At 42.2% G+C, this 15,016-nt stretch overlaps 1 protein-coding gene across 1 annotated transcript in view; it reads right to left on the reverse strand.

Moving 5' to 3' along the window:
* Positions 1–6,972, reverse strand: part of alcama (activated leukocyte cell adhesion molecule a) — a gene marked incomplete at its 5' end in the record, with an annotated part of 34,940 nt that extends 27,968 nt beyond the window's left edge. Inside the window, 3 exons of the mRNA XM_069687755.1 lie at positions 3,710–3,774; positions 5,092–5,311; positions 6,866–6,972. Coding sequence (XP_069543856.1) covers positions 3,710–3,774; positions 5,092–5,311; positions 6,866–6,972 — 392 coding nt within the window. The remainder of the gene's footprint in view (positions 1–3,709; positions 3,775–5,091; positions 5,312–6,865) is intronic.
* Between the last annotated feature and the right edge of the window lie 8,044 nt (positions 6,973–15,016).

A 15,016-nucleotide genomic window follows, 5' to 3' on the forward strand; every position in this document is an offset into this window, starting at 1 on the left:
ACCTGTTCAACTGCTCGTTAACGCAAATATCTGATCAGCCAATCACATGGCAGCAGCTCAATGCATTGAGGCATGTAGACACGATGAAGACGAGCTGCTGAAGGTCAAACGGAGCATCAGAACAGGAAGAAAGGTGATTTCAGTGATTTGAAGGTGGCAGGTTGTTGGAGCCAGACGGGCTGGTCTGAATATTCACTAACTGATGATCTACTGATGAACAACCATCTCTAGCTTTACAGAGAACGGTCCGACAAACAGAAAATATCCAGGGAGCTCCAGTTCTCTGATGCCTCGTTGATGCCAGAGGTCAGAGGTCAGAGGAGGTCAGCCAGACTGGTTGGAGATGATAGAAGGAAACAGTAACTCCAATAAGCACTCGTTCCAACCGAGAAGATCTGAACAACACGTGGAAGCTTGAAGCAGACGGACTCCAGCAGCAGAAGACCACCGGGTCCTCCTGTCAGCTAACAACAGCAAACTGAGGCTGGATTCACACCGGCTCATTGGACAGGAGAAGATGGGAGTAACGTCTCCGTCTGATGAGTCTGGATTTCTGCTGCCACATTCAGATGGTCGGCAGAGTTTGGCATCAACGACATGAAAGCGTGGATCCATCCTGCCTCGTATCAGCGGTACAGCGCTTCCACGTGTTATAAACTAAGATGGCGCCGCACTATCATTCCAGATACAGGAGATCATTCCAGATACAGGAGATCACTGATACAGGAGATCATTCCAGATACAGGAGATCATTCCTGCCCACTGCCATAAGACTGTACAATAACTCACCTCTGGCAAAATCCATCACAGTGCAATTACACTGTTGACTGTGTTTCTTGGTTTGATTGTATATAATATATATAGATATATACTGTACTGTATATATATATATATATATATATATATATATATATATATATGTTGACTGTGTTTCTTGGTTTGTTTGTATATAATATATATAGATATATAATGTACTGTATATACTGTGCATTTTATATTTTATATTTATATTTTTTACTGCTATTTACTGCTATTTTATTGCTTTTCTATTATTCTATTCTATTCTATTATTTTATTATATTATTTCTATTATTATCTTATTGCTTCTGTATGCTGCTGTAGCGAAAAAATTTCCCCTCTGGGATTAATAAAGTAAATACCTACCTCCCTACCTACAGGCTGGTGGTGGTGTGATGGTGGTGGTGGTGTGATGGTGGTGGTTTGATATTTTCTTGTCCCACTTTGGGTCCTTCGTACCAGCTGAGCATCATGTAAACACCACAGCCTACCCGAGTATTGCTGCTGACCGTGTCCGTCCCTTTATGTCCTCAGTGGACCGTCTCCTGATGGCTGCTTCCAGCAGGATAACGCACCACGTCACAAAGATCAAATCATCTCAAACTGGTTTCTGGAACATGACGATGAGTTCACTGGACTCCAACGGCCTCCACGGTCACCACATCTCCATCTAATGGAAGCTTTGGGATGTGGTGCAACGGGAGATTCACATCACGGATGTGCAGCTGATAAATCTGCAGCACCTGTGATGTGTGTGTGTGATATATATTTACAAATACTTACTCTGTTCAGAATAAATGAGAGTTACTACTCTTTCAGAAATGTACCTGCTGCACACTTCTCAAAACACAGAGGCTGCATATTTATATATATATTGTAGTATATATCAGTGAATTATTGTATTTTTCAATCCTGCTCTACAGACAGTATGCTAACTAACATTAGCACTGTGCTAACTGACTGAGCTCCATTATAACCCACAGCGTCCTGATGTCTTCTGGAGCCATAGAGTCCTTCAATCAGGACCTTTTTTAGGACATGACAGGGAAACAGATCGGACATACTGTAAGAGTTTTTCACATCACTGTTGGTGCAACTAACGACACAGAAACTCTTTGGCAGAGAAGTATTATTACAGACTGTTTCTAAAAGAGTTTGTAGCTTCAGGTCTGTAAAATGGTTCTGATCCAGAAGTGTCTTCAGCTGCAATACCAGCGAGTGCCACTAGAGGTCGGCTCCAAAAAGCCTCCGGCTCCATAGACTCCCATTCAACTTCTCTCATCAAATCCAAAGTGAATAAAATGTGTCCATCAGTTATCTCGGTGTTGTTAGCTAAAGTCACTCCTTCTTCTTAGTTTTCTGGAGGTCCATCTGAAAATAATCCCTCATTCATTAGAAAAGAAGATTCAAGAACACCTGTTTTTGGGGGCGTGTCTGTTTGATTGACAGGCCTGTGGTGCAGTCAGGTTACAGCTATCGGTGGGCGGGACGTAGTATCGTCAGGTTTCCGATCAGATCGGTCAGATCCACCGCTGGCTCCTCCCCCAGCTCGTCCAAATATGGTCACTTCCTGCTCCGAACCGCTCCGAACTAACAAGATGGTGACGGACAGAATCTGAACTGGAGGATTCATAACGTTCACAAACCAACGATGACCTCACTGATGGATGATGACCTCACTAATGGAAGATGACATCACTGAATGTTAATGACCTCACTGATGGTTGCTGGGTGGGACTTCCACTGCGTTCTGTTCTAGAATCAGTACTTTTCACCTGAAACATCCTCCTTTTATTGATGAAACAAATCAGCTGATCAAATTTCAGGTGTGTTGAAGACGTAAACCTGTAACTTTCTGGTTCTGTGTTCAGACCAAACTGAAGTTATCATATTCAACACATCAGAAACTATCTGACCGTACAGTCACTCGTCTTTAGGCTCCTCCCCTGTGGAACCTGCTTCTTGCTTCTGTTCAGGAGGAAGACTCCTTCTCTACTTTTAAGATCAGCCTGTAAACTTCCCTAATTGATAAAGTTTACATGTGGAGCTGCACAGGTGACCTGAACCATCACACACATCCCATGATAAAATAAGCATGTCCCCTGTAGCCTCTGTCACTGCATTGATATTATAATAAGTCCCTGCTCGTTTCTGCAGGTACAGTATCTCAGGTTCTCCACCTCTCAACATGACACCTGACTCTAACCTGGAGTCACACTTCAGTCTGAAGAAGCTGCACCTTCATCATCATCATCATCATCATCATCCTTCTTCAACACTGAATCCTCTCCTCACTATATCATGGTGAAAGTTGCACCTGAGGCTGCAGTGCTCACTTGATCCATAACAGATGTGTGTGTGCTGCATGTGCTGGAAGGAAAGATGGGCTTAAATAGGAAGAGGAGGCAGATGACCACCTGCAGCTCTTCAAAACTTTTTCCAACAGATTCTCACAGCGGTGGAGGAGAGAGTTTATGATCAGGGGTGAAGAAGAACAGCAGAATCAGGAGAGAAATACTTAACAAGGAATTAAAGTTAGATTTTGAACTTAGGTGTTTACTGGTTTGCTGTCAGTGTTCTCTGATAAAACTCCGACAGAAATAAGAGGAGCCTGAAATACAGCGTGAAAGTCTGTTCAGTCACATGACACGTAAAAATGATGAAGCAGGATGATGGATTTATTTCTAAACTGAAATTACTGAGACGTAGTAATCGTCCTCAGTCTAATACTGACGCTCCTGAGTACATGCACATGTGGAGCGGTCATCACTGTGTTCATGAGCTCGAACAGACAAACTGCATTTGGATAAATCTTTACCTTCAGAACATAACAGTGCGGCACCTGCTGCAGATCTTAAAACATATTCACTTTCATGTTCAGAACCTGTCGATGTGCTGCAGCGAGTCTTACCGCGGTCAGTTGGTCCTTCTGCAGCACCTCTGATTTGTCCATAATCTCAACTGATGACGGCTTCTCTGCAAACACAGAAACACAGAATCAGTTTGGAATCACATAAATGTGTCTTTAAGAGGAGAAACAACAAGTTCCTGCTTTGCTCAATACGGATAATAATTTCTGTAATTAATCAATTTCACAGTTCCAAGGTAAAATAAATAGAGAAATGTATCGCTCTGAAAATCACCTTTTTAGTTACAACTCTTCATTTTCTGGACCTCAAACAGCCGATTCCTAATTACATTATCCGACAAAAACTCAGTGTATAAAGATAATAGCAGCGCTGGTGCAGCAGACACACACACACACACACACACACACACACACACACACACACACACACACACACACACACACACACACACACACACACACACACACACACACACACACACACACACACACACACACACACACACACACACACACACACACACACACACGCAGGTAGTGTGTCGTGGGCCGGATCCTCTCTGTCATGCTTAAGTTTCCATTCACAGCTGATACATGGACAGTTTTGGGAAAGAAATTCAGATTCAAAACTATATTTCCTAAATTGCAGTAAATAACACATCTTAAATGCATTTAAAGCTCTTTGGTAGCAGCACTGCCCCCAAATGGTCAACACACTTAGAGACAAATCCCATTAACTAAGTTTTCATTAGTCGTTTAGTTTAGACATAATAGGTGACTTACAGAAACATTCCTCCCCTTTAGGAGAGTGGCCTTATGGGTAATAAGGAAGGTATATTTAGTGGGACTTTGTTCTGGGAAGTGAGCTATGTGCTGCTAACATGAAGAAGAGCACGGTGACAAGTTCCTGTCATCAGGCCTGTGGACAGCTTTACAAACACTGCAGAGTGTTCGAGTCTCTGCTCTTCCTCCTCTTCCTCCTCTCAGTGCTCCTTACCAACAGCTGTCCTTTGTTGCTTTCAGTTTGGGTGAAAGAGTCCCACTTTCAAATGAATCATAAGTAAGCTTAAGTCATGTGACAGTTATTATGACAGAGAGGAGTTTATTATTACGGACCTACTCTTCCTGCAGCAGCAGGTTTCTGAGAGATAAAATAAATCCATCTTATGATCAGATATTGAACCATCTACAAACAGATGTAAAAGTGTTGGATGGTTGGTTTCTCTGATGATGTAAAGTGTCCTCAGATGACTGCTGTTGTGGTTTGGAGCAGTGAAAACACTGAATTAAATCATATCCTCAGATTGACTGACAGCAGAAACACGGTAGCAACAGGTGCTGGTTCTAATAATAATAATAATAATAATAATAATAATAATAATTGAAGATGAATTGGAGAATGAAGTTGTTGTGTGTGAGCTTACTGTGAACAACCACGGAGACAGGGTACTCCAGGAGGTTGGCGTCGGACACCACCATGCAGGTGAAGGTCTTCTGGTCCTTGAGCGAGGCCTGACTGATGAGCAGGCTGAGCTTGTCGTCGATGCTGACCCGCTGGGCGTAGCTGTCGGTGGCCTGAACCGTGGCCTGCTCGTTCCGGGCCTGTTTGATCAGCAGGTCGCCCGGAGTGCCGTCGTCCTTCTCCTGAAGCAGCAGACGACACAGAGAGGAGTCAGAGGACAAATCAAAAAGCTCTTAAAGAGGAGCATCATCATAAACTGTGACAAATGTTAGAAAACTTTGATCAGTCGCAATGTTTCTTTAAATATCAGTAGTTTAAATATCACAGATCATAATTCATCTTATTGATACTGTGTTTACATCTTATATTCTGATTATATCAAGATTATTAAATGTTTATAATGTGAACTGTACTAATTGTAGACCAGACATTTGCCTCCCTCCCACTGTCAGGGTTAGGTTGGATGTTAATGTTCATATCTGAACTGCTGCACTCTGAAACAGCCTGAAGAAGATGCAGAAAGAAAATCAAAAATCAGAGACACACCACTGATTTTACACTGAAGATTTAATTTCTACATGTTTGATTAAAAACAAATACTTCCGAACTTGAATGTCCTCAGAATGACTGAAAACTGATTTAGATTATATTTAATTAAAATTAGTTCCCAAAAAACTCTTTACAACTTTCAACTCGTGATTATTTTTCGAATTAATTAATCTGCAGATCAGTTTTTGATGAATTCATCTAAAGATATCAAGTTACAATGAGATGTGACAAGAGAAGCAGCAAATCCTTCATTAGAGAACTTTTTGTTATTAAAGCTGTGGTGGATACAAAAACGTATAATTTATTTGTTTTGAGAATGCCAACACCAGTTTCCTTCATGATACAGATCCTATAGAAAACATTTGGAGCAGGAAGTGACCATATTTGGACGAGCTGGGGGAGGAGCCGAAACTGGCTTGTCAATCAAATAGACACCCCCCCAAAAACAGGTCTTTTTGAATCTCATTTTCTAATGAATGAGGGATTAGTCTGGGTTCAGTGGTCTCAGAGAAACTGGCTTCCTCCTAATCCATCTGTTTGACGCTGCTGCGCTCCGTTTGTGCACAACAGGAACAGTTTCTGCACTTTTGGATCTTCTGCTATAAATCTGCACACTTCTTCAGTGTTGGTTTTCTCATCCTGCAGCACTCACACAGAAAACTGCTCAAAGTGAGTTTTCTTGAACGAGACCGACTGCACTGAACCTACTGAGTGTGTCGGGGGACTTTTCTGAATAAACTTCAATTGTGAATCAAAGGATCTAGAAAAGATGTTCTCTGCAGCCGACAGGAACAGAGGAGGAGGACAGACAGGTGGAAACAGTGTGAAATAAATAACATCTGGCAGGTCTTCATATCCAAACGCAGAGTGGCTGCACATGTAAATTTCACGGAGAAGTTCTCTTCCAGTTTATTTTGTGTCTTGGGAATTTTGTTATTAGAAACTCTTCTTCATATTTTCCTATACTTAAATGAACAATGATAAAGACATATTTATTCAATGTAAATGTCTCATTCTTTATCTGAGAACTTTTGAATATTTAAGAAATCTTTAGTCTACCGAATTATTCCAGGAAAAATTAGAATAAAAATGTACGTGTCAATGTGAAGCTGCATCCATCCTTCTTCTGTGTCTCTGAATGTTTTAAGAAGTCTGACGTCAGTGAGCCAGAATCACAATCTACTCACATATTTCCACTTGATGAACATCAGGTCGTCCAAGGCTGCGACTCCTCCGTTACAGGGAACAACGATGGTCTCTCCGTACAGAGCCGTCACACTGTCGGACGCCTTCACTGCAACACAAGAGGAACGGCACGGTTACTGTTAATGCAAATGAGAGGAACCCAGTTCATGTCCTCAGTGTTTGGAGCCCGATGAGCTTCCTCTGACACATCCGACCCCAAACGCTCCTACAGTGTTCAAAACATCTGAAATGATCAGAACCCGAGCAACAAGAACACATGTTGAAATGCTTTTGCTAAAACGGAAGAGTAAAAGGTGTTGTTTTCTCTGAAGCAGACGTGGACTGTCCCTCTCCTCACCAGTATAAAAGCTTTACATGGACATGTGAACAAAGTGAATAAAGCTCCACCACACCACGCTGTCACTCCACCTGTCCCGACACCACATTTCCAGCATGCCTCCCTTTAAAGCCCGATGTCAGGGATCGGGCTCCGAGGGTCACACTCAGAGGTGGAGCTGCTGGTCGCCGTGGCAGCGCAGCCAGGTCATGTGCTACGTGGGATCATAGCACATGGGATCAGGTCATGTGCTACGTGGTTAGAAGGGTGAACAGAAGATGGATGGACAGGGGACACCGAGGTCTTCACACTCTGACTCATCCTCATTGAGCTTTGAGCTAAATAGGCTGAACAAGAGCTGCTTCAGGTTTCAGTCATTCCACAGCGATGAGGTCATCAAACACGCAGCTCATCGCTGAAGCCTGCACGCATGTTATCAGCCCTCAGGGCACTTCGACTGATACCAGCACTTTCTGTGTGGTCACAGTTCTATTTCTACTCAGAGTTAAAACAAGTCACACCGTGATATCAAAATAATCCACGAATAAGAGTGACCGTCTCATTTCGTTTTAAAATCTCAGACCACTTTTCACTCTTTGTTCCTTGAGGCTCATTTGTTCAGTGAGTTAGACATCACGTCTGAACTGAAGAAAAGAAACAGATGCAGCTACTCTCAACTTATGAACCTATTTTCATGAAGAAAACTTAATCACACTTCAAGGATCAAGTTGTGTTCATGAACCCTTGTATGTCTTTGCTGGAGACGGTGAGGACAGACCATCAGATGAAAACACAGATTGTTTCTAAAAGAGTTCGTAGCTTCAGGTCTGTAAAATGGTTCTGATCCAGAAGTGTCTTCAGCTGCAATACCAGCGAGTGCCACTAGAGGTCGGCTCCAAAAAGCCTCCGGCTCCATAGACTCCCATTCAACTTCTGTCATCAAATCCAAAGTGAATAAAATGTGTCCATCAGTTATCTCGGTGTTGTTAGCTAAAGTCACTCCTTCTTCTTAGTTTTCTGGAGGTCCATCTGAAAATAATCCCTCATTCATTAGAAAAGAAGATTCAAGAACACCTGTTTTTGGGGGCGTGTCTGTTTGATTGACAGGCCTGTGGCGCAGTCAGGTTACAGCTATCGGTGGGCGGGACGTAGTATCGTCAGGTTTCCGATCAGATCGGTCAGATCCACCGCTGGCTCCTCCCCCAGCTCGTCCAAATATGGTCACTTCCTGCTCCAAACCGCTCCGAACTCTCAAGATGGTGACGGACAGAATCTGAACTGGAGGATTCATAACGTTCACAAACCAACGATGATGTCACTGATGGATGATGACATCACTGATGGATGATGACATGACTGACGGCTGCTGATTGGTTGGATGCCTGAGATCAATGTCACACATTCAGTATGCTTCACAACGTTCAGGGAACGGTGCCTGGAAGAGGCTTAATTAGCACAGCTGCAGGGAATCACTGATTGTTTCTCTCCACAAAAAAGCCCCTAGCAGGTCACCAGACGGGACTCACTCCTGGGGACATGGAGCAGCAGGCTGGCTGCGGACAGGTCATGTGGCGTGTGCTCGAATGCCCAGCAGGAGAGTACAAGACATCTAAGTTATGGTTTGTGTGGAATAAACACATTGGAAAACTGTACTTTGGTGGGTTGTTGTGCGTTCGGCCGAGAGAACCCACAGTGACGGCAAAGATGTCTGTCACATTGTCCTTCTTTTTATTTTACTACATGAAGGAGCAGGAGCGTCACCACAGCAGCGTGTTAGTCACACAGGTGGGAAGGAGGTAATTGCACATTAGCCTCCCTGATGAAGAAGTGAAACAGAGGAGGAACAGCGGGGAGGCGACTGCACCGTGTCTTCAGACGACCGATTCTCACCGGCGGGTTTGTGTATGTAAGACAACGGCTTTACAGAAGCATCTTCATCACTGATAATAACAGCTGCAGTCACTCTTTCAGATTGTCAGATTGCTCCAGCAATAGTTTTAATTAGATTTCAACAGATAATTATGTATGAGTGGTGTTCATAGAAGTCCCTCAGCAAATCAGCTGTCAATCTCTGAAATCCTGACGAATGATTCTGCAGCAACCGCTTTATTAGATCTCAGTGCTGCTGGAGCCGCTGAGAGTTAGCAAGGGTTACAGGAGCAGGCTGCTTTATAATCTGTTCCTCATCTCTTCTCTACCAGTAATCATACAACCAGTGGTTCTGACCCAGAGATCTGATTGGTCAAATCAGTATGATATCACTCCCTGCTCATCACTAGAAACATCACTCCTCCTTCTCAGTGGGAATATAGAATTAGAATTTCATATAATATGTAACATAATGTAGTTTCTACTTGTTATAGTTCTATTAAATGACCCATTTGGTGAAGTCGGGTCTCTTTTGGTCCTTTTTGGTCGCTCTGAGCACCCGTACCGTAACACCACGGATAGTCACGCACTTACAATCCTAGCGGAGGCTAGCTGGACCGGTTTGGTTTGAACACATGACACGGAGCTAAAATGTTAAAAACACATGAGAACATGGATATCTTTGTTCTTCAGATATCTTTGTTCATCACATATCTTTGTTCATCAGATATCTTTGTTCATCAAATATCTTTGTTCATCAGGTATCTTTGTTCATCAGATATCTTTATTCATCAGGTATCTTTGTTCATCAGATATCTTTGTTCATCGGATATCTTTGTTCACCAGATATCTTTGTTCATCAGATATCTTTGTTCATCAGATGTCTTTGTTCACCAGATATCTTTGTTCACCAGATACCTTTGTTCTTCAGATATCTTTGTTCATTAGATATCTTTGTTCATCAGATATCTTTGTTCTTCAGATATCTTTGTTCCTCAGATATCTTTGTTCCTCAGATATCTTTGTTCTTCAGATATCTTTGTTCATCAGATATCTTTGTTCATCAGATATCTTTGTTCCACAGATATCTTTGTTCCAACCAGACTGAGCCAGCTGATCAGTTTAGTGTTTCTATGTTCTGTATTTATTCAGTTGGAGACTAGAAATCCTCTCTGTTGCTAGGTGGTTGCTAAGGGTCAGACTACTTCCTGGAGTAGGAAACGTTGCATAAGTTACATCAGACTCTACTGATGCGGCTGATTGTTTTCCAGTTGTTAGTCGTACACCATGTGTTGCCATGGAAATGGAGAACTGGATGAAACTAACACAAATATCATATTTGCATCAGTATTTCCACATCATCCTCCTCTGGCGTGACTGGCTCTCTTTTGATGACATCATCTCGTTGCTCCACCTTCTTCCGCCAGTTCTAACGACACGAGTTGAGCTTTAGCGCCACCAACTGTTGATATCAAGGCGCCAAACCTCTCATTTTTGATGAGCATCTGTTGACCGAAGGATAAATGACGTAGTAACACGGTCAAACACCTCCAGCCGGTTTCATGCCGAAGGAGAAAGGAGAGCGGAGTAACATGGAGGAACATCTTGAGCAGAAAAAGACAATCAGCCTTGACAGGGAAGTGATCGCAGTTACTGCTTTCACACTTTTCATCAAATCTAAATGTCATGATGGTGACAGCCACAAAGGGTTTTTTATCTCTTGGTCTGATGCAAAGAGAACGACCACGCTTGGTGAGCGCTGCAGGCCTGAAGGTTCTTCTGTTTGCTCTGGTGTCTCCGATCCTCCAGCTGAACGTGTTCCAGTGAGGATGGCAACAGGCCTCCATCACTACAGGCACCTGAATCAAGAATAACTTCGTGACTTTCCATATGTTTTCATAAACCTTTTGGATTTTGATCTGGTATATGGTATCAACAAGCCTTTTGCAACTTTAAGCCAGCTCCACTGATGATCTACAGAACATTTGGCAGCAATTGGACCAACAGTTCAGGAAGAAACAATCAGAAATCCATCATGGAGGACTCGTGGTTTGACTTGTAGTTTTTGTAGAGCATACTGAGTGCTCTACAAAAAAATAAAAGTAACACAAGTGAATTAATTTTGTCCTCACAGTTCTCTCTGAGTCTTAATGTTGTTTCCCACAATGCCACCAGTATAATAACAGCCATAGTGATGCCTGGGGGGGGATTTCAAGCAGAGCAGACTTCCTCCTGCAGTAATTCATCCCAGAAAGACCTCATCTACTCAGTCCAATTATCACCAGCCGACCCCATACGGCCACAAACCCTGACAGCTGCAAGCTGTCACAGTGAAACGTGATTCCTCAAGTCAAGAAAACCTTCACCGAAAAAAACAAAACAGAGAAGAAGGTAAATTTAATGCTGAGTGACGATACAAAGCATCAATAAAGCGGTGGAAACATCCCTCATCAGGGTTAGGGTCGTCTGCAGAGCTGCTGTGGGACACTCCCTCCTTCTTCTGGTGTGATTGTGTGATGCAGCTCAGTCAACAGAGACACAAACTACTGCCGAACATCTGGGTGGTGCAGTGGTTAGCATTGTCGCCTCACAGCAAAAAGGTTCCGGGTTCGAATCCGGTCCTGGGCCTTTCTGTGTGGAGTTTGCATGTTCTCCCTGTGCTTGCGTGGGTTCTCTCCGGGTTCTCCGGCTTCCTCCCATCATCCAAAAACATGCACCTCAGGTCAGGTTACCTGGCGCCGCGCTAGTGGCAGCCTGCTGCAGCAGCTCCCCCCTGAGAGCCCCCCTGCTGTAGTGAAGACATTTCACCTCGGGGATTAATAAAGTGTATAAAATAAATAAAATACAAATGCTGGTAATGTAGCAACACCCACAAAGGTTAAAGTCAAGCAAAAAGTAGATCAGTGCATCCATGAGTCTCTTCTACTCTGCTCTGTTCTGGACATTCAGAGTATTTCAAACTCAAAAAGGAAGGAAACAGATAAGAGATAAAGAAAGAGTGTGTGTGTGTGTGTGTGTGTGTGTGTGTGAGAGACAGATATGTGTTAACCTGTACATCCTCACATGGTTTAAACCACATTATTACACATCCTGTTATCAATCCGTCTGTCGGAGCTTTATGACACCTCAATCGCTTCTCTGCTTCTGGTGGACGTCAGTCAGAAGATTTCTCCTGTTGGACTCGTTCAGCTGATTAACAAGCATTAACATAACAGCAGGTCAACCGCTTCCTATACTGCAGAGCATCATGGGAACAGGTTGGCCCTGCTGTAATCAGTGTGATGGGAGGACTGCTCTTCATGAGGAGACGGTTGGTGTAAAACTAGAGTGGTGGAGAGAGTGAAGAGAAGAATCCCTCACAGTTTGGTTTCTCCGCCACCATCTGCATCGTTTTAGTTGCATGTGCAGCCCAGACACACTGTGAGCACTTCAGATCAGTATAATAGGTCAATTATGTAAAACTTCCTAGAGATGATGTTTACGTTTGTCCCAGTGTGATATGATTTGTATTTATGTATAAAAATAAATCTCCGTCTGTTTGTCCTTCACATATCGGGTTGTGCTCATTTTAATAAGGTAATTTAATCTGCAGAAAAACTATATAAGATCATCATCCATTTATATCAGTGTTGTCCAGTAAGAACCATGTAAATGTACTTTGTTCAGGTCCACCACTGGTTATTATGAATATAAAATTATATTTTCTCAGTTTAGTGCCATTTAACTTACATGACCTGTTCTTAAGGAGCTGATATGAACATCATTGCTGGCTGAAAGTGAACAGGTTCACCCAAATATATATAAAGATATATATATATAAAATTAGGAAACTACAGACCAATTTCCAACCTGACGTTTATTTCTAAAATCCTTGAAAAAGTTGTTGCAGATCAACTTTGTGATCATTTATAAAGGAATGATCTGTTTGAAGATTTTCAGTCTTTAGAGTTCATCATAGCACAGAAACAGCTCTGGTGAAAGTTACTAACGACCTTTTATTAGCCTCAGATAATGGACTCGTCTCTGTACTTGTTCTTCTGGACCTCAGTGCTGCTTTTGATACGATTGATCATACGATCTTATTACAGAGATTAGAAGACGTTACGAGGATTAAAGGAACTGCATTAGACTGGTTCAAATCCTACTTATCAGATAGATTCCAGTTTGTCCATGTCAACAATGAGTCTTCCAGACAAACAAGAGTTAGTTATGGAGTTCCACAAGGCTCAGTGTTAGGCCCAATACTTTTTACTTTGTACATGCTTCCATTAGGAGATGTCATCAGGAAGCACTGCATCAACTTCCATTGTTATGCAGATGACACTCAGCTATATCTTTCTATAAAACCAGATGAAACTAATCAGTTAGTAAAACTTGAAGCCTGTCTAAAAGACATAAAGTCCTGGATGACCAAAAACTTCCTGCTTCTAAATTCAGACAAAACAGAAGTTATCATACTTGGTCCTAAACACCTCAGAAACTCTTTCTGTAATCACTTAGTTACTCTAGATGACGTTGTCTTGGTCTCCAGCACCACTGTGAGGAACCTGGACCTCCAGCACCACTGTGAGGAACCTTGGCCTCCAGCACCACTGAGGAACTTTGGCCTCTAGCACCAGTGAGGAACTTTGACCTCCAGCACCATTGTGAGGAACCTTGGAGTCATCTTTGATGAGGATTTATCCTTTAGCCACCATATAAAGCAAATCTCCAGAACTGCCTTCTTTCATCTACGTAATATTAATAAAATCAGGAAAATCCTTCCTCAGCGTGACGCAGAAAAACTCATTCATGCATTTGTTACTTCTAGACTAGATTATTGTAATTCCTTGTTGTTAGGATGTCCAAATTACTCATTAAAAACCTGCAGCTGATCCAAAATGCTGCAGCAAGAGTACTGACGGGATTTAGCAAGAGAGATCATATTTCTCCAGTTTTAGCTTCACTTCACTGACTTCCTGTTAAATCAAGAAGAGCATTTAAAATTCTCTTGATGACTTACAAAGTTCTTCATGACCAGAATCCATCTGATCTCAGAGATCTAATAGAACCACATCATCCAGACAGATCTTATAGAACCACATCATCCAGACAGATCTTATAGAACCACATCATCCAGACAGATCTAATAGAACCACATCATCCTGATAGATCTTATAGAACCACATCATCCTTACAGATCTTATAGAACCACATCATCCTTACAGATCTTATAGAACCACATCATCCAGACAGATCTTATAGAACCACATCATCCAGGCAGATCTTATAGAACCACATCATCCAGACAGATCTTATAGAACCACATCATCCAGACAGATCTTATAGAACCACATCATCCTGATAGATCTTATAGAACCACATCATCCTGATAGATCTTATAGAACCACATCATCCTGACGGATCTTATAGAACCACATCATCCTGATAGATCTTATAGAACCACATCATCCTGACGGATCTTATAGAACCACATCATCCTGACGGATCTTCTCTCTCAACCTGCTTGTGGTTCCCAGAGTTTCCAAAAGTAGAATGGGAGGCAGAGCTTTCAGGCTCCCAGTTTGTTTTTCTTCCTGTTAAAGGGAGTTTTTCTTCCGTCTGTTGGAGGTTTTTCTCCCTTAAAGAGGAGTTTTTTTTTCCTCTTAGCTTATGTGGGAATTGTTAAATTGTTGGTTTCTCTGTATAATATTATAAAGTTCTACTGTAAGGACTTTAATGTGTTAAGTGCCATGAAATAACCTATGTTGTGAATTGGCGCTATATAAATAGAATTGATTTGAATTGAATTGAATAATGAAAAAAAATGATGCGTGTCTTCACCTATGTTCTCAAGAATGATACACAGAAATACCACAAGCCACGAATCATACTGACAAACAGGCTTTTCATTGGGAACTGCACTCGTATATAAATAATTATAAATAAAGCTTCTTGCAGCAGTTCA

The sequence above is a fragment of the Brachyistius frenatus genome, unplaced genomic scaffold (assembly GCF_029030835.1).
Source record: "Brachyistius frenatus isolate BFR_SWC_R1_liver_20210118 unplaced genomic scaffold, ASM2903083v1 Contig_487, whole genome shotgun sequence".
In the NCBI taxonomy this organism is placed as follows: Eukaryota; Metazoa; Chordata; class Actinopteri; family Embiotocidae; genus Brachyistius; species Brachyistius frenatus.